Source organism: Lissotriton helveticus, chromosome 3_1 (genome assembly GCF_964261635.1).
Source record: "Lissotriton helveticus chromosome 3_1, aLisHel1.1, whole genome shotgun sequence".
NCBI lineage: Eukaryota > Metazoa > Chordata > Amphibia > Caudata > Salamandridae > Lissotriton > Lissotriton helveticus.
Window position 1 is genome coordinate 1,908,172,747 of NC_136061.1, and position 20,990 is coordinate 1,908,193,736.

Consider the following 20,990-nt stretch of genomic DNA (forward strand, 5'->3'; position numbering starts at 1 on the left):
TGCATTTCTAGCACCTCTAAACCAACTTGTTACTCTCTATTGAAGGATAACAATCCTGAAACACCTATCCTGAGATACACAGCACTGGCTGCACCAACAGTGGTGAAAACTAAAGACTTTTACTGAAGTAGATGTTACAATACACTGCATTTACCATAATGGAGTGCTGGGATGTGAGGCAGTGTGCTCCCTCCCTCCTTTATTATTCCAAGTAAACACGCTTTTATTGACTTCTCTGTTTCCATGCCAATGAGGTCACTGATAATTTGATTCATATCCCCCAAAGGCTTTCTATCTATGGGCAATTCCAAGTCATGTGTAAAAATAGCAGCAGCAGGTTGACCACATCAACCATATTCAGATGCCCTATCATGGTGGATCAGTGCTACTTTCCTTGGTTTAAAATATGACCTGTGCAAAAAATGAAACTGTATTAACTTGACTCTAGTGTTTGGAGATATGTTTTTAACTCGTTCACATGCCCTTTTCCAATCAGACGCAATCAACTAATCGCGGCAGTCGCCATCCAACGGACTTGCTACCTATCCGTATTACTACCCCCAACAGACAGCTTCGCTGTATATAAATGTGTTAGTAATTTTCTGCATCTACCAAAGTTGAGCAGCAGCTGCATAACTATATGTTCCAGAGGACCTTTATGGAAGGAGCTCCAAATTGTATGTAGTACATGTGCTATCATAGCACACTACAAAATGTGCAATGTCCCCTCTCCAAGCTGCTACTGCACCTATAAGAATCATATAAATCTATTAGTTATTAACAGATCTCCCACTATTTCGCAGCCAGCCTCTTCAAATCTAAGGACATCTTTCAACATATTTTGAAATGGTTGCACGGACCAAACACACAAATGGAGATCTTTTCAATATTTTAATCCCATTTCCAGCCATCTGTAGGACTAAGTAAGGTAGTTCACTTGGCACCCCCACCGTCTAATCATAAAGAGCTCCGGTAAAGAGGCATGTGCACGGAGCATGTTAAGAGCAACATTTCCCAGTTAGGGTCACCTTCAAACCACTGGACTGCATGCTGCAATTGCATTGCAGTGTAAAGTAAGTACAGGTCTGACAGTCCCAAGCCTCCCTCCAACAATGGACATTTCAGTGTATCTAATTGTACACAAGTATGCTTCCAACCCAAACCAAAGTACACATCAAACTATCAAGTCAAAGAAACATAAGCAACTGGGATAGGGTACAAAGTATTTTGTAGCAGATATAGACAGCAGTGTAAAAAGACTACTTCGCTAAGGAAATAAGGTCCATTCTGGAACGGGGCAATGACCTTTAAAATTGTGTTGAATGGCCTAGACCAGCCAGACTCCTGGTGGCATTGAGATTATATTTTGCAAACAGCCAGATCCCCAAGTATATCATCTTCTTCTCCTTTTCCCATTCCAATCCTAGGTTCAAGGGGATGTGGTCACTAGTATCTCCCTGCATCTCCCCAGGGGGGACAGTCTGGCTTTGCTTCTGTTCATATGTACACTATTGACTGCCCAGTTCATCCAACATATTGGGGACAGAAACAATCACGCCCTCTCAGATAAGTCGATGTATCATCAGCATACAGCAAGGTGACAAATGTCTCTTCAACATTTCAAACCCCTCCTCCCCCAGCCGATCCAGCAATAATGTCTGGGCTGTTCTTCCACTACAGCATTAAAATATGTGAGTTCAGCTTATACCTTTTCAACAGCCAAGACAACATTCTATCCATTTTGTTTTTCCTCTTGGAACAATCATTGTCTGTGCAGCGTAGTCTTGCATTTCCTGAGTCTCAGCCTGATTTCCTCCACCTAGAACTTTACGCCAATAAGTTGGTAGTCGGCATGGTCCTAATTTGCCTTACTCTAATTCTAATATAATTTGCTCTACTTGCTGTTGTACCCCAAATATTCAAGCAATACACTCTCGTCTAACGCTTCCAATCTACAGCTATGCTATCTGTGGCGTTCTGATTGCTCTGGAATAATTGTGTTGTGTATTCGCTGATATGACCTAAAAATGCACTTTCTGTCAGTACCTTCGCTTTTATTGTCCATTGTGTATAATGGTCTGCTCGGTTGCCGCATCAATGCGTCAGCGGGACGATCAAGGGGGCGTGTTTAGGGTGAAACCAATTGAGATGAATTGATATCTTTCCTGCATCCTAGCACACGATCCAATCTGCTATTAGTATTATGAACCTTAGAGTAGAAGGAGTATGCCTTGCCTAATGGATACTGATATCTACAAATCTCCAACAAACTCAAATCGGTCATTTTATTTCTCAGTGTTTTCGCTGTGCCAGGCTTAATACCAGGTCTAGAGGGGTGTTTGTCTAACTTCCTATCCCGTATAAAGTTAAAATCGCCAGTCCATATAACTCTCTCATTCAAATACATGGCTATTGATTTCATCACGCCTGGAAAGAATACTTTGTCATTCATGTTAGGGGCATAGTCATTCACTAACCAGGTATCGAAGCCATCCAAGAGACTACAATCATATATAAACCTATGGGATCTGTAATCATTGTTTGTTTCATAAAGGGGATCCCTACTGCTAACAGTCTCACCCTTCCTCTCGTACAATTAGACTATGCGGTGCCAAACGTATCCCCTCCTTTACTTCCTGACTTCGTTAATTTCTGCCATAAGTGGGTTTCTTTTGGCATTGCAATCTGGACCATATATCGGTGAAGATATGAACATACCCTGTATTTCTTAGGACAACTATTAAGCCCTCTTACATTTCAAGTTATTATTGTCCTTTGCATTATATCTACAATTTTGTAGAGGAGGAACCCATCAAGTTAGGCCAGAGGTAGTTGCAAAATGCACAGCCATCTCCCTGCTGTTACTGCAAGTCATTCTAACCAATACCTCCAGTATAGTTGTTTAAAACTGTGAAAAATCCACATTCCCATTCATGCAAAGACATACTTATCCTTCCCTCGCCCTCGCCCTCACCAAGGACATACCCAGAAACACGCAGCTATGAGTCTGCCCAGGTGGGTCATCACCCTTCAAGTAGATAGAGCAATCGTATATCAGCCCTTCCCACTTCCATCAACAAAAATCAAACCTCTACCCCTAAATTAACAATTGACCTAGCTGTATTCGGCCAACATAGAGCCCTCCCATAATAGAAGGCCCCCAACTAGTGCGAGTCCGCCTGCTCTAATGACCTAGAGAGAGTTACTGGGGAATTTGTCATATTGCTCGTCAGACCCCCAGTTTTGTGCTGTAAAAAACTACAGTTTTGCTACCTTCATTCTGACACTTGAAGAAATACAATACAAGTATAGCCGATACATACGAACCCGCTTGTCTCATTGCTATGATCTTCATCATATCTCACAGACTAAGTTTAAAATTACGGCTGCAGTGTTCAATCATGAACCTATCCCTCCATTCATAGCCTGTCCAGGAGAATAAGTGGTGGCTCCAAACTCCTCAGTGGAGGACTCCTCATGCCTCCTCATTGTACCATCCTCTCTAATCATTACTTGGGGAGTCTTTCGCTCACTATCTCAATCACTCATGAAGATCGTTGGTTTCTTCCACCTCCAGCAATCTAACGCTAGCCGCTCATAGAGGCCCAGGGCCCTCCAATGTTGGTCTCACAGCACCAACAGAAGTAGGCCCCATAAGATTCTCATTGCAGTATTCACGCAAAGGACCAGTCTTACTGCAGGTCGGAAGACTCCTCATGGGCATGGGCGATGAACCTCTGCCCTGTCTTGTAGTCGGCACACTGCGCATCACCCTCTCTCAGGCCGACTTTCCAGGAAGTCCGTTCCCCACTATTTGCAGGTTGCTGCCCCAGCCACCTCCAGGCTTTAATTTGGTTACTCCCCCGTCCCAGTGCCACAAAGGGAGGCAGGCCTCAGACAGGATCTGTTTTCCCACGGGGCAGACTGCTCACCTCTCTGCAGCCAGCCATCTTACTAAGCTCTGATGCCACTGCTAATCAGGCCTGTTGAACCTAACTATTCTGATAAAATTTGAATGAATGAAAAGTGCATATCAAAACTATTAGAGTGTACTTTCCTCCTGTGAATGGGAATCTTAAGAATGCCTCTTTTCATCAAGCCGACCCCAATGAAAGGAAACACTGCTAACCAAAACCAATGAAGCAATGCATTTCGATGTTCCTTTATATGTTTCTGAGGCTTTAGACTCAAAATAGGGCTTACATCCTCTGGAAAAATGTTTCTCTTACTGAATTTTACAAGGAGAGAATAGGAAAGAAGATAAATCTTGGCAGATGTGCAAAAGCAAATAATTTAAAAAAAGAAAAGATAAAGGGAAGAGGAACAGGGTGCAAGATTTGTGACCTCCCATATGTCGAAAGCAACTTATGCTTCACAAAGAATTTTCAGTGATTAAATATGACTTACTCACAACCTAAGTGTGACTTACTCCTGAATTTATAGGTGTAATTCAGATATAAAATTGGAAACAGATATAAAATGTGTAACTCTGATCAAAGGACAGTGATGTATAATAGAACCCCCATCATACAAAAATAAACTTTAGGTCAGAAAACCTGATACACTAACACCAAAATGTAATACAATTCATATTTTGGGCTTTGAGATTTATACCTCAGTCTGAAAAGACACTTTTCTCAATTACTTTGGGCAATTTAATGTATTAAAGGGATCCAGACATTCCATTACCAATCCTGATTTAGAGAGCTAGAAGTGTACATTTATTTTAAATAATGCTGCTTTAGCCCATTTTTCATCGAACAAAGAAGCACTAGATTTGCTCCCCAAAACAATCATAGATGTTTGATGTTAAGAGCACATAATATCAACATGGGTTTAGCATCTTTTGTAGAAGAGGGAATCAAAAGTGGCTGACTATTTACTTGGTGATCTGTTAGAAATATATCTCATGTACTAGAGGTATGGTCTCTATTTACACCCATCACTGTATGGTTTTGGATGTTTTGGATCTGATCTTTTGCATTGGTTCTACATTGCTTGGTTATAAATATGCTACATGTAGGTATCTGTCTTTCACCAATCCAAACTTTTTTTTCCAGGTCTCCATTAAAGGCTTTTTGGCTTCTTTCAGCAAGATAGCAAAAGTTGTTTTGTAAAGAGGATTGCAGTTGCCATTGAACAACATTGTACTTTATACCCTTAATATTGAATATGTATATTACATATATAGCAGATATAGATGGCAACATTCTACATTCCATTATACAACATAGGAGCGAATCTCAAATTTGTATCAATACAATTCCTTTCAACAGAATTGAAAAGCATCTTACAATTAAAAGATAGAAAAAACTCAAATGCAATAAGATATTACGTGTGAGTCTGTAGATTTTAAAAGAATGTTGATTGTATATCTGAGGAACCAATCTGCTATTCTGGACATTTTAATAAAAATAATCTATTTTGTTGATTTCAGGTTAAAAAGAAGAAGTTTAAGACAGAAAAAGACAACGGTATAGGATCATGTGACAAAATGTCTGTTCCGAACATTACCTATGATTCTGTAATAGATGACAGAAAAAATGACAGCTATAACATTGATGCATATGAGAATACAAGTAAGGAATTAAGTATTACCTTATCACCATATTTCTCTCTAATCAGTTCTGTCTTTACACTTTTCTGTTCTCATGTGTCTGCTCTAAGTTTTCCTATCACTCAACCATTAACTTGTATTGTATGGATTGTCTTTGTTACACTGTCATCTGTTTGGCATCTCACCTCACATACATCTTATTTTTGTTATCAGCACATTTTCCACGATCTCTCTCACATGTACCTATCTCTGCTTTTGCATGGCCCTTTTTACCTTTCTGTTCAATTTTCAATCTTAATCGCCTGTTCATTATTGTTCCTTTAATATGCCAGCTTTCCTCTGTTTTCATCATTAGCCACCCCCATGCTTTAAACACAATCTCATGAGTCACCTTGCTTCCTCAATATTGATTAATTGATCTAAATGTGTAATCTTTATTCCTTCTCCTTCCTAGCACTCGCAACGGTGGACTACACTGTAATGTAATATTTCATATTTTCTCTTCCTGATTATAGCTTTTTGTCTTTGCCAAATGCAATAGATTAAGATGTTCTAAAATGCATATTTAAACAAAAAGATATTGAATAGATGTACTTTAAGTTGTTGAAGAAACCTTGCTGCCATTACATTCAAAATCTTGCATGTCGGATCAACCCATGTAACACAGGTTATTTTAGAATTGATCCACCAGAATTTTGAAACACTTGAGGTGATAAACACGTGAAAGTCGACATTCTAGGGACTGTAATTGCAACAAGTTCATAGAATGTTTCTGAAATGTAAATCAAAATGGATCTATGTATGTTATTCACTTTATTCGGTTGTTCAAAAGATCCTTGTTCTGAACATTCGAAGTCAAAGTGGCCCTTGTTTATGTAAGTCATAATTTAGAGTTCTTAGTTTTTCTGGCTGTACTCGCATTTGTAGTTTTCGTTTAAGCATATGAATTATTGAATTTAGTTTTGTAAAGCACCACATCTTTGTTCATACAGCTATATGTTGTGCTATTTGTGTAAAACAAATCTATTTGGGATCCAGCAGAGTTCTCAACAGTGGATGAAAGCTTTGGAGTACGATTTTAGATTGGTTTCAAGTAGGCCGCCAAGATGTAGGTTCTCCTCGTGAGGTGAGGTAATGTTTTTGGAGAGATGTGTCTTTGGTTTCTAAAATGCATGATCTTGGGAGCAGTTTAGGTGTTGATGGGCATGTTGTTCAGATTTTGAGTCCATAGATGATGAAAGCCTGACTTCCTTTGTTTCTTCATACATTATTTCAGCTTTGGTTTAATTATTATTCTTGCTCCTGATGTGGCACTCTTTGCTTACGGAGGGTAGTTTCTTGGCCACATTTATAGAGAGTGTTGTTTCTGATGGTCTTGAAGACGATGCAGACCTATAAGGGAAGCCTATGTAGTTCTTTTAGAATTTGGTTAATGTGATCAAACTTCTTCAGGCTTTGTTGAGATGAGCCGCATCATGTAGGATGCCTTTCAGGAGTACTAATATTGTTTGGGTTGAGACCATCAAGCCGACCATAACTCCATCCAGTTAGGAAAGGAACAAGGCTTGCATTTGTGGTCTGAAGTTGGAATAAGGTGTGTAGATTTGAATATCTTTTTTAAAAGCAAGGAAACCAAGACCCATACTGCGGTCTATTAAAAAAAAGAAAAACTCCGGCACAGGAGGTATTTCTGGCTGTCCCCACAGATATGGACAGTGTCCTAATCTTTTAAAGAATTGTGTAATTGTATACTAGGTAGGATAACGGATGTGGTTTACTGGTGAAATTATGGCACTGAGGCATGCACAAAAAGTGATGGGTGGAATGCTCGAATTAATCTCAACCACAGATAATTACTGGGGCTGCATCTCAATCCATCTGGGAATGCCCAGACATGGGTGCTGTGCTTATTGTGCAAATGGAACAAAACTGTACCTGGCTGATGAGCTGTAATAAGGATGAAACCAGTCCTGGGTTGCTTGTGTTCTGGTTCAGGGAGGACGTGGCCTGGCAATTCGTTCTGGATGTTCCTATTGGAGCAGGGTCAAGGCTGATTTGCACATGGTTGGATCCAAACTGAGGTGGTATGTGTGCAAAATGATGGCCTAGTATGCGTCATGAGTAATTACTAGTAGCTCAAATTGATTCATGCATTCAATCAACCACTCCTTTGTATACTTCAGTGTGATGACCTAGGAGGGCCGGGTGTACCCAGATGAGGTTCCAGCACTGTGGCATAGGAACCAAGCTATACCGGTCTAATGAGCCCTACTATAGGTGAAACTGGTCCTGGATCGCTTGTGTTCTTGTTAAATGAGGGCCTGGTGTTTCGGGATGGACTGTTCCTATTGGATCAGGGTCAACGGTGATTTGCATATTGCTAGGCCCAAACAGAGGTGGTATGGTGTGCGAAATAGCAATGAACTGTTATGTGGCCCAAGTAATTGCCAGTGGCTCAGAATAATTCAAGCAACTCATCCGTCACTTTTTTTGTATACTTAAGGTTGAAAGTATGACATCAAAATAAATCTGAATAATAGATGCCTTATTGAGGCAAGTAGAAATGAAATATGCTGGAGTATTGCAACATGATAGTACAGCAACATACAGTAGTGTCTAAAGGACGAAATAGTCATACTTCTTCAAATGTCTCCAACAGACTTCAAAGTATAATAAATTTGGCATTATTTTTTCGGTCACTTATAGAAATTGATATGAATTGATGCAGTTTGAAAAGTTTCTTTATCCCTGACCATTTGCTGAAATCATATAGATGAGTTATATCTCCAAGATTATCGGAAATAACCTCTCTCAGATACTTGACCTGTGGAATCAGAGATCTAATTTATGGTATATCTGTGGGATATGCAACATCTCACTCTTGGTTTTGGTGTTGTTGATTTTATAGCCATGAAAGATCACAAACATCTGGAGAATCTGCATAACTTGAGAGCTTGAAATACAAAAAACAGCATCAAAAGGTCATCAGCATGTATTAGTTCTTTTAAGGAGAACTACATATGGTCTGAGCTGGTAAGACAGTATGGGCTCACATGCTGGCTGTCAGTGCTTACTCAGTTGTTCAGTTGTTAATTGTTATTGGGGTCTATAGATTAAAATAAAAGCGTGCTAAACACTAATCAGATTATCTTGACTATTTCCGAAATCAGTGCAAGACTTTCCAAAGATAATCCAGCTGTACAAGGGCGATGCATTTTCTGTGTTGATTTAGAGGGCAGGGATAGGCAAGGTAAAAAAATACCTATTTCTTACAAGCTAAAAACATATTTCTATTCTGAACCAGCGGACGATGAAGTAAAGATCTCTGTTGAAGCAGGAATCAAATTTCTTAATATGCCTTGGATAACAGATTTGAATGGCAGATTATAACGTGAGAAAAATGTGTAAACTACATTATCAGGGTACTTCCTATGCCAAACATCTTAAAGTCCTAGATTTTGGACAATTCTTTCACAGGGTCCTGTATTCGAATGTGTGATCCACTAGGGCTAAAGCTGTATTCCAGTCACCCCACATAGGGTAGTCAGTCAGTCAGTCAGAATAACTTTATTTCGACAACACAATGTAGGCATAAAAAGAAAACTACAGTAAAAAGAAACATTTGCAGTGTTTCACAACATTACAGTATGGATAAAATATATAAAAATAGTAATATAAAAATACAAATTCATAATTATTTACACAATACAATAAAATCAGCGATTGTTCGGTATATAATTTTAGCAAATTGTACGTCTCTTTTTTAATGCAGATAGCAAAAAGGACGCCAGAGAACAACAAACAAAAGGGTCAGGTAATGATTGGAGGTAATAAAGGGCTACACAACACTCTGAACTTCATTTTACGCATAATGGGGATGTCATTCTGGTCAGATTGCTGATTACATGGTCAAAATGGGAGGTCAGAAGCAACATAAACATTACGGGGAAAGCCCAGCATTAAAGGTATATAATTCAGATGAAATCTCACCAGAATGTTCCTATGCTCTAGATTAGTGACAAAGGTTAAATATATGGTATTTGTATCCTTTTGCATTATGCTAGGAGAAGTCAAGTATGTCTTTACTGTCGACAGTTTAATATTTTTAGCCTCCCTTTTTATCTGCCGATTAGAAAGCAATAGCATTTTTAGGTCATATTTTAAGGTTGAACAACAAGTAGTAGGGTCCAAAAGAGGCGATGTTGCCCAACCGCTTACAATGTGGATTCAACATAGGTTAACCGAGTGATGTTACCCACCCCATCTAATTTCAGAACATCCTTTATAATGTCTCTTGTTAAGGCAAGGGTCTCTTTTCACCATACTGAATGCCACATAAGAATCGGTGCCACTGCAATGGTGTCAGTAATGTAAGGTGCTCTCAGTTCCATGTGGCACTTATGGTTGGCACATGAGTTTGGTAAAGAAAGAACCCTTTTTAAGACATTATCTTCAATTATCTGCAGTTTTGCACAATCCCTTGTTCCCCAAAGAGCTGCCCCATATGTGGCAGCAGACAGTCTTTGCTTGATACACTGTTTTTATCATATCTATAGGTTTTAGGCCAGTTTTTAAAATACATTTTGTTAGTGCCCCAATGTTCTTCTCCATCTGGGACCCTCTGTTAGCAATCATCTTCTGCCAATTAGTTTGGGCATCAAACGTAATCCCTAAATAGTTAAGAGTCAACAACTCCCAGTTTGTCCCCTTCAGTAATGATTTGTGAATAACTTCGCTGTTAAGTGCCTGCCACTAAAATAAAAGATTTTGAATAATTAACCTTCATGTCTAGGTTATTCATAAATTGGGTATACTCCAGAACTAGGCGGCGCAGTGCGTTGCCCGTACGAGCTAAAAGCACTGCTTCATCCGCAGACAATAAAATCGGCATCTGTGCTGAGTTTATATAAGGGACATCCGGGGTGGAACCTTACAGAGCAGATTGTACGCCGTTGGTATAAAGAGCAAATAAGAAGGGGGCAAGGACGCACCCCTGCCTTACGCCTCTTGCAATTTTGAATGATCTAGTACACTTGCCGTCCCGTCCATAGCGGACACATGCTGTGGCACCTGAATACAGGTCGTGAATAATATTAATGATATTCAGGTCGATTCCTATGGCCTCCATGATCTGCCACAGCCTAGGCTGTGCCACGCAGTCAAGGGCTGCGGACAGATCCATGAAGGCCAGGTGGAGATGACCTTTTTTGCAGCCGTGTATTTCGCTATAATTAGGCTCAAATTCAGACACTGATCCACAGTGCCTTTCCCTTTTCTAAAGCCAAACTGACAAGGAATAATAATATTTTTGTTCAGGGCCCAATCCTCTAATCTATTTTAAATCAAATGGCCCATCATCTTTGCAGTAGAATCAATCAGAGAGATTGGTCTATAGTTTTTCGCAATTGACCTGTCCCCCTTTTTTTATATATATTGCAATTACAGTTGCCTTCCACGATGGTGGTGCACATGTTTGGGCAATTTTATTAAAAACATTTGTAAGGAGTGGGGGCCCACAGGTCTTGATTATCTAAGAACAGGTCAATAGGGACTCCATCTGGTCCTGGTGCTTTTGCTCCTTTACATTGGTTTATGGCGTGCTTAGTTTCAGCAAGTGTAAAACTAGCAGGAGTCTCATTACTTTCTATAGATTGGGAATCAGATTGTAGAGTTGGCATATCACCCACTCCGAAAAGCCCTTCAAAGTGGGTCACCCATTCTTCCTGATCTACGTTGGTATCTGTCGTTATAGCCTGTTCGTCTTTTAAGAATGGAGCATTGATCAAAGACCAAAATGCTTGCACTCTTTTTAGGTCTCGGCCTGCGATGGTTGCACATGCGCAGTCTCGCTGCGAGATTTAATGTTTCTGAGTACTTTTCATTAGCGAGGTTAAGCCCTGCCCCTCTTTTCCATTGGCTGGGTCACTGTTCATGCTAAACGGTGGCCAGCCATAGGAAAAGAGGTTCCAGTGACGTACTCTTTTCTCTTTTAGAGCCGTCCCACCTGGACTGGATTCCTTGACTTACGTGTGTGGTAAAAGGTTTCTTATCTTCTTTATGGGGTGAAACAGATGGCCCCATAAAGAAGATAATAAACCTTTTACCAAACACGTAAGTCAGGTCAAGCCCGTCCAAGTGGGACGGCTCTAAAACAGAAAACTCGGCGTCATGGCGAAGACGGACTGTGGGGCCTCTTGTCCACTGCTCTTCGGGATTCATGTCTCTTGTTTGGTTTGAATATGCGCATTTTGTTATTGCTTGTGAAAACTCTAATCCTCGCGCTCTCCGCGAGAAACAACTGCAGAACCGAAGCGGAGGGCAGGTACAGTATGTTTTTTACCATCCAGTCACACCCAAGATGGCCGCAATGGAGTGAAGCTCCGAGTTTCTAAAGCACAATCTAGCCCCAAACTCCACAAAAAATTACGTTTAGCCCGCTCAAACGCTTGCCCTGGGGGGCCGCTGACTTATGGAATCACCCGGTCCACCGCCTGTGAAGATCCGACCATCCTGGCCTGAGTTATCGCACTGCGGCTTCGGACCGAGGCCGCGAGGACGCGCTGGCCTCAACATAGTCCGGAGCCACTCTATGCAAGAACCACTGCTGCGGCCAGGCCTGTGGGTGCAGGGCGGTGCCCAGCCTTTGGCGTGGCTGTCTCGTGGCAGTGGGGGGTCCACGGCGGTGCTGGTGGTGTCCCTGGTGCTGCTCGGCGGCGGCGCTGGTTGCTGGATGTGGCGCTGTACCGGGTGGGCTCCTGTACACGCAAGAAGATCGGCTTGCTGAAGGGTCCATTACACTGTCATTATTACAGCCCCGGGGGCCGAAGTCGACGTAGGAAGCTTTCCCTCCCCTAACCCCCCTAACACCCGCTGATGTGGACAACAACACCGCTGGTCGGTGACTACAACTGGGACTGGTTTTCCTCGATTGGGGCTGCCATTGTTGAAAGGCAGTGAGGTGCCCTCCTCCACTGATACCACCGGGCTTATCGGCATTTGGCACACTGGCTGGCTCTGTGTGTGTGTGGCTCTGTGTGTGTGTGGCTCTGTGTGTGTGTGTTTGGCTCTGTGTGTGTGTGTTTGGCTCTGTGTGTGTGTGTGTCTCTGTGTGTGTGTGTGTGGCTCTGTGTGTGTGTGTGGCTCTGTGTGTGTGTGTGTGTGTGTGTGTGTGTGTGTGTGTGTGTGTGTGTGTGTGTGTGTCTCTGTTTGTGTGTCTCTGTTTGTGTGTCTCTGTTTGTGTGTCTCTGTTTGTGTGTCTCTGTTTGTGTGTGCGCAAATGCAATAGGTCTTGCATTTGCGAGAGATTAAGCTATTGGCTTTGTAAATGACAATGCCATTTATTTATCTGTTTTCAAAACCAACCCATAAATAAAAAGTTTGTCATTTACAAAGCCAATAGCTCTAACTTTTTCGAAGGCAAGACCTATTGCATTGTAAATACTTGTTAGTTTTGCTGCCTTCTGCAGGTTTTTCCACCATTGTTCTTTTAAGGTTTTAAGCTTGGTAATTCTTGCTTTTTTATAGGTTGTACCTAGATGTTTAACTAATATTGTGTCTCGGGGTTTGGACTTCAAAGCTACATGTAAACTTTTCAGAGTTTTATCACAATCGCCATCAAACCAACTATTTTTTACGTCGGGCATTACGAATAACGTGAGTTAAATTATTTTTAACATCGGATAAAATTAGCTCAAAATCCAAAATAATTCTCTTGTATAAAACTGAATCCAAGCAAAGCATTATCTCCGCAAGACGGTTGGACACTAGGTTGGCCAAAAAACTCAGTGTCTTATTTTTTCACATTTTAGGACAATCCCCTTTTCTCTTGCAATTAGGGGGTTTATAGGGAGTTTAAAAGCACAATCGGCTTTCTTTACGGATTGCATGAAAAAGGTAATTGCAACGTGATCACTAAATGGGTAGAACACAATCTCAAAACGATAAAAAAGGCCTTTTATAGAGTCAGACCAACACATAGTCAAGGGTAGAAGTAGAAAAATGATTAAAAAAGGTAGATTCTAACTGACCAGTTAAATTTTCAGTCTTATTTAAAAATACAATAGTATTTATTATTAATAATCTATCAAGGTATTACCATACTCCGTGTGACAAAAGTGAAAAACTCTCTCCCCATCATCATCCTGTATTCCACAAGCTAACACATTTATCTTATTACATGGGTGAGTGTTGAAATCCCCAAGCCAAATTATATTGCAAGGTTTGGTACACTTCTCTTGTAGCTCATTAATATCCTTTTCCAAAGGGAGCAGCACATTTGCTTGATAACTTCCAAATTTGTTATTATAGAAGTTGATAAAGAGCCAGCAGTAATCCACACAATTATCAATTAAAATATTATGATAATAAGGTGACTTGTTAAAAAATGACTTCACTGTAAAAGAAAAGGCATTAGACAGCAACGTCAACAAACCACCCTTGGCCCGACCAGCAGGTGACGGTATAGCCGGAGTATAAAAGGAGCGGTACCCATTCAAGAATATTGGATCTATTTCCCAGGTCTCCTGAAGGCACACTGTGTCAATAGATGTCAACAGAGACAACCAGTCAGTATTAGACCTTTTTTGCTTGTAATCAGCAATGTTCCATGACATAGTTGCTATAGATCCTGAAAGATTCTCTCGAGGTAGTTGGATCTTTGGCAGGTTTAAACTGTCTTGAGACTGGCTAATGCCACACTAGAATTTATAGGAGAGAGAGTGTGCGAGGGAGACAGCTTTTGTAGATCTAAGACACAATCTCCACTAGGTAATAGAGCCTCAGATTTCAGTCAATCACAGGCGGACATGCCTTCCAAGGCAGCAAATCAATTCCTTAAGGGAAACGATGGGAGTGAAGAGGGAAATGGCGGATTTAACGGGAGGTGTGAAGGCCTCCAAAGAACATTAGATCTAACAGTAGGCAGCTGTTGTGAGGAATTTGGTTTATAGAAGAAACCCAGAGGTAGAGCAAAGATTTGCAAGTGAAATGAAGGCGTATTAGGTAAAACAGATAAGAGTTCACCTACTATATGATGGTTATCAAAGTTTACTACGATACAGTCTCCTTTGATACTTTTAGGAGCTCTTCCTACCCAGGAGACTCTCCTAGCCATAATGATGTTATGGAGGGCATTAACATTTTCCCCTAGGGAATTAGGTAACCAATGCTTTTATTTATTAGCTGCTCCGTATTTTCTGGCACATTTGATTTCAGTTCTGGAATATTAGCTAGCACTATCACATATGGACAAGCAGCTGGAGGAAGATCTAATCTTGACTTAGTGTTGCCACTATCATCTTGGTGCTGAGAGACTCTAACTTCTGAGAATGATGGATTTGACTTTTTCTCCAGACAAATTAAAGGAACAGATGGGATTATATGTGGGTGAGGAGCTGTCAAACTAATGGATGTCTGTGATTCACCATGTGGCTTAAACAACCAGTATTTTTGAGGCTGCCTTGTGCCTGTGTCTGTGTCCTACCATTATTTTTGTGCACATTGGGGCTCAACATTCTGTGAGTTTCATGTGTAGAACCTGGAAGAGCTACAGAATGCTGGGGGGTGTAGTTCCCAGGTGGCAGGAGAGCAATAGCGGTGCTCGGATTCGGGACACCCTCAGCAAGTCTCAGCGGGGTTCAACAGCAGAAGTCAATGATGGCAGGCAGGTAAGAAATGTCCAGGAACGGGTAGTCAAGAGTGGTACATTCAAGGTTACCACTGTGAACAGCATCTGATCTGCTTCTACTAAGTGAAACAACGACATCACCCCTTCGCAAGACCTCTGCAACTCCCTCGCCTCCTACTTCCACGACAAGATCACGGACATACATAACAGCTTCAGCACTCAACCGACGCACGCCACGACCGAACCAACACTACCCACCACCGCCCTCCGCGCCTGGAACCCGATCAGCACCGAAGACACCATCCGCACGATGAACACCATCCACTCCGGATCTCCGACCGACCCTTGCTCTCACCACGTCTTCAACAAGGCCGACGCTGTCATCGCACCCCACCTGCGGGACATCATCAACACCTCCTTCGACACCGCTACCTTCCCAGAGAGCTGGAAGCACGCCGAACTCAGCGCCCTACTAAGAAGCCATCAGCCGACCCCTCCAACCTCAAGAACTACCGACCCATCTCGCTGCTCCCGTTCCCCGCAAAAGTCATCGAGAAGACTGTCAACAAGCAGCTGGCCACCTTCCTCGAGACGAACGGATCCCTCGACCTCTCGCAGTCTGGCTTCAGGGCCAACCACAGCACCGAGACCGCCCTGATCGCAGCCACCGATGACATCCGAGCTCTGCTCGACAACGGAGAAACAGCGGCCCTCATCCTCCTAGACCTCTCCGCGGCCTTCGACACCGTCTGCCACCGTACCCTAGTACAGCGCCTCAGCAACGTCTGAATCCGGGAGAAGGCGCTGCAGTGGACCATCTCCTTCCTCGCCGGAAGGACACAGAGAGTCCGCCTCCCCCGTTCAGATCAGAAGCCACCGAAGTCATCTGCGGCGTTCCTCAAGGCTCCTCGCTCAGCCCAACCCTCTTCAACGTCTACATGAGTCCCCTCGCAGCCATCGCACGACAGCACAACCTCAACATCATCTCCTATGCCGACGACACCCAGCTGATCCTCTCCCTCACCAACGACCCCGCCAACGCCAGAGCTAACCTACACGAAGGGATGAAGGAGGTAGCCGAATGGATGAAGAACAGCCGCCTGAAACTGAACTCAGACAAGACGGAAGTCCTCATCCTGGGATCCTCACCCTCCGCCTGGGACGACTCCTGGTGGCCCCCCGCCCTGGGCAGCGCACCCAAACCAACAGACCACGCACGCAACCTGGGCTTCATCCTGGACTCATCCCTCTCCATGACCAGACAAGTCAACGCCGTCTCCTCGTCGTGCTTCAATATCCTACGCATGCTACGCAAGATCTTCCGGTGGATCCCCACCGAGACCAGGAAGACAGTCACCCAGGCCCTCGTCACCAGCCGACTGGACTACGGCAACTCCCTCTACGCCGGAATCACCGCCAAACTCCAGAAGAGACTCCAGCGGATCCAGAACGCCTCAGCAAGACTCATCCTGGACATCCCCCGTCGCAACCACATCTCCGGACACCTGCGAGACCTGCACTGGCTCCCGGTCAACAAGAGAATCACCTTCCGTCTCCTCACCCACGCACACAAAGCCCTGCACAACCAAGGACCAGGATACCTCAACAGCCGCCTCAATTTCTACGCTCCCAAACGCCAGCTTCGATCGACCGGCCACGCCCTCGCCGCCGTCCCCCGCATCCGAAGAGTCACCACAGGGGGAAGGTCCTTCTCCTACCTCGCCGCCAAGACCTGGAACTCCCTCCCGACCCACCTCCGCCTGACCCAGGACCACCTCGCCTTCAGGAAGCAGCTCAAGACCTGGCTGTTCGAGCAGTAGCGGACCCCCCCTCCCCAAGCGCCTTGAGACCCTCCGGGTGAGTAGCGCGCTATACAAATGCTTTGATTGATTGATTGATTGATTGAATGCAGCCCATCTGCCCAGGGTGTCAGCTAGAGTTATAGTTTGTATTAAACTGTACGAAATATTTCTCCTTTGGCAATGCCACTCATAGTGCTTTCTTGTCTTGATGTTGTCACCAAAGGTGATCAGTGTGTTTTCAGAAGCTGGAGCTTGCAAATTGGAATATGGGTCTCCAGGGAAAGAATTAGGCCAGCCTTTTCTTCCTCTAGAACTTGAAAAAAAGGCTGTTTTGTTATCAAGCCAATGGACACCGTGGCTTTTTGCCAATTAACTAAGGCCTAAATCAATCATGGATTAGGTCTGTCAATTTGGCTATGTATTGCTACTCTTATTAGTTGGATCTCTTTTTCCATGCATCCCGTATATAGTCGCATATATTCAGGTACTGTGTCATTTTCTGTTTCAAATGCTTTTTACCTGTAACTGGGAAACATATATTTTAGATTTCCTGAGCATGTGTCCAGTAAAATAAAAATATCACATGCGCTTCAGTTACCTGTTTAGGTCTTGCCTGCTCCCATTTGCGATAGAAATTGTACATAATAAGGGGCATGCAGCCTACACATTGCTTAACAGTTGTTGGCTTCATAGTCACTTTTATTTGCTGCCTTCTAATTAGCCAGCGTGTGCTGGCTTCACTTCCTCTTCTATCGGCTAGAGCAGGGGTCTTCAAACTGTGGGGCGCGACCCCCAGGGGCGCCGTGGAGCGATGCAAAGGGGGTCGCGCCTTCACAGTGTCACTTCTGCCCTGGCCTCCAGGGCTTCAGCCCCCCCCATCCTGTGTCTCAGCCCGGGCTGCTGCAGTGCAGCTTGCGCTCCTGGGGCCTCTGCTGGGCAGTGTCTGGAGTCTTATCTCTGCCCGAGTTTTTCACAGGTCTTTAAAGACCATTAGCATATTTACATGCCTTTGTTAACTGATTACCAAAGCGTAGTTTTTTTATGGTTCCACTACCCCCTGGGCCCCCACTCTGCCTATTCCTTACATTTGTCTTTTTACACTTACTGCTGTAGTGTGAGAATGCATTTAATGAAAGGAAATATAAAGTTGGGTTGTCAAAAGAAACATGCCTGCTATGTGTTGTTTAACGATCCTACAGAGACCTGCTCTTGACACTAAATTGAGTTATAAATAAAAAAGTATGTATTAAATAGTTTTGTGACTTTTCTGTCTTTATTCTCTTTCATTTTTAGTCATGGATCATTGAGGCATCCCTAGAACACAATTAAAAGTGCTTTCTATTTATATTTGCTGTTCTAAGTATTCACAGATAAGTGCAAAAAATACAGCTGTAGGTGACTGCTTATTTCTGGGCCATCAAAATAATGAGCTGGTAACCCTAATCATTAGACTGGACGTTTGTTGCAGGATCAGCACATTATTTATTTCCTCCACCCTCGAACTCTGATTAATGCCATTATAGCAATAGTTTAACTTATATCTGAAACACTACGCTTCAAGTTTCAGGGAATGCACCCTGCTTTCAGACTACTCACTTCTCATTCTCGCCTTCACTTTCACGTTCACCCTGCACTCCCAGCGATCACAATGCACTCACACTGATCACAATGCACTCATACTGATCACAATGCACTCATACTGATCACAATGCACTCACTGATCACAATGCACTCACTGATCACAATGCACTCACACTGATCACCATGCACTCACACTGATCACCATGCACTCACACTGATCACCATGCACTCACACTGATCACCATGCACTCATAGCGATCACCATGCACTCATAGCGATCACCATGCACTCACACTGATCACAATGCACTCACACTGATCACAATGCACTCACACTGATCACAATACACTACCATGCACTCACACCGATCACCATGCACTCACACCGATCACCATGCACTCACACTGATCACCATGCACTCATACTGATCACCATGCACTCACACTGATCACCATGCACTCACAACATTCACCCACTCACCCTGCTCTCACAGTGATCACTCTGCACTACAAATTCGCTTGCATTGTTCACTCTGTACCTCACCCTGCAGTCACACGAGCACACTTCTCACTCTGCACTCATGTGACACTCCACTCACCTGTCCCACCCTTACTGCTCAATCTGTAGCTCTTTCAAACAAGGCCATCACTAACCATGCACTAATTCGTCCCACTCTGCACTTACAGCCGAACCCAAATTCATAAGGTCATCTCACTCACCCTGCAGTCACTCCTTTTACCCTACTCTCACACTGTTGCATTGCTCACCGTGCAGTCACGTGGGCACTCTTGTCACCCACACAGTGCAGAAGGTTAAAGTGCCTGGTACAAAGAAGATGTACCATGCAAATCACAGAACTGAGTGTGAGTAAACTATGAGTAGCGCTATAAAAAAATTAAATGTTTGTCAGATAGGTTCTATAGAGAGATGAGGTGTATTGTTGGTGAGGGGTAGTGAGGGAATTCATGGAGAAGGTGGAAAGACTGTTGCACCGTGTGCGACCAGTGCTTGGACAAGCCCTGGCTGGGAGTGTTAACCCCCTCCCCCCCTGAAGTTCGGGTCTAGTGGATCCCCTGCTTCTGCCTATTATTTACATTTGTAGTGCGCTCCTGTTACCAAAAGGTGTCCTGGGGCTAATAACCATCTGCCTGCAATGTGAGAGAGGGATCCGAGATTGGGAGAGGAGAGAAGAGAGGGATGGAAGGAAGGGGCTGAGAGGAAAGGGGCATGGGTAAACTGCTTAACTCTGCACAAGATCGCCACGGTTTGAATGCACCCTTGCTGCTCCCGGCCATGGCCAGGTGAGCTTCTAATGTGGCAGCGCGTATTCCTGCAGATTGGGAGGCCCTTCACAGAGGTTGACTAGACATCTTTCTGATGTTAATTGCTGTATTTTGGTTATAAACTGGTACTGATGGGGTGAAATCTTTCCTCAGTATTACTATGTTTAAAAAAATTCTAAATAATAAAGCAATGCTACCCCAAAATACGCATCACAGAACATTATTTACATTTTCTACTCACACAATTTAGTCAAGCCTGTCGCATAATTTGGTCCTCACCTTCCTCATAACCTAGAGGTTTAGAAATTTTTGTCAGGAGGGGGGTACTTACGTTTGAAAATGTTGACAGGGGGGTCTCGGCATCCATTAGTTTGAAGACCTCTGGACTAGAGTATGGACCAAGTACTGATTGCTTCAGCTTGATTGCTGTCCTTCTGCCAATTGTGCTGTGATTGAGGTACTACTTTTATTTCTTTCTCCTTCCCTGCCGCCTTGTTGAACCTCATGCCATTTGTAGCTATGTTTTAATATGCCACACACACTTCAAAGAAGCCCTTTTCTCCTGTAGAATGGTTGCTTGATGTGACTACAGATATTATCTGCTCTTATTGTGAAGACAGATGTTATCTGCTTCCAGATGAATTTTCACTAATACTTGTGTGAAATAGCTTACTTTATGTGATAGGAGCTTTTACCAAATGTTATATTCATTTTCTTTTTTACGCATGTGGAGATTAACTGAGTTGCTCAGAATCACAGGTGTGTTGTGCCGAGACCTAACAAGCATTGACAAAGCCAATCGCTCTCATCTTTGAGACTATTGGCTCTGCCTATCGCCTTTTTTCATGCTGTCCTTCAAGGGTGTTGCCGACTTTAGCAATTATTTGAAGCCATGCTGTATAGCAGCATGGCTAAAAATAGTAATAATAAAATACGGATTATGATGTATTCAGTGCTAATGTACATAAAAAAGGAGCATTACTGGCCTCAGTGTGTAGTTTCAAGCACTGCATTGGAACTATGTTCATGGAGCTGTCATCTTCTTTCTAGGTGTCATGAGTGAGTTTTGCTTCACTGATATAGCCAAGGCATCCTGGGTTTCATGGGATTGTTAAGATTTTCGTTCCATGAAATTATTATGG

The 20,990-nt window shown here is 43.1% G+C and overlaps 1 protein-coding gene across 1 annotated transcript in view; it reads left to right on the plus strand.

Moving 5' to 3' along the window:
- The window catches only part of KCNQ1 (potassium voltage-gated channel subfamily Q member 1), a 1,107,170-nt gene that overhangs the window by 730,790 nt on the left and 355,390 nt on the right, over positions 1 to 20,990 (plus strand). The window contains exon 10 of the mRNA XM_078682891.1: positions 5,438 to 5,579. Coding sequence (XP_078539017.1) covers positions 5,438 to 5,579 — 142 coding nt within the window. The remainder of the gene's footprint in view (positions 1 to 5,437; positions 5,580 to 20,990) is intronic.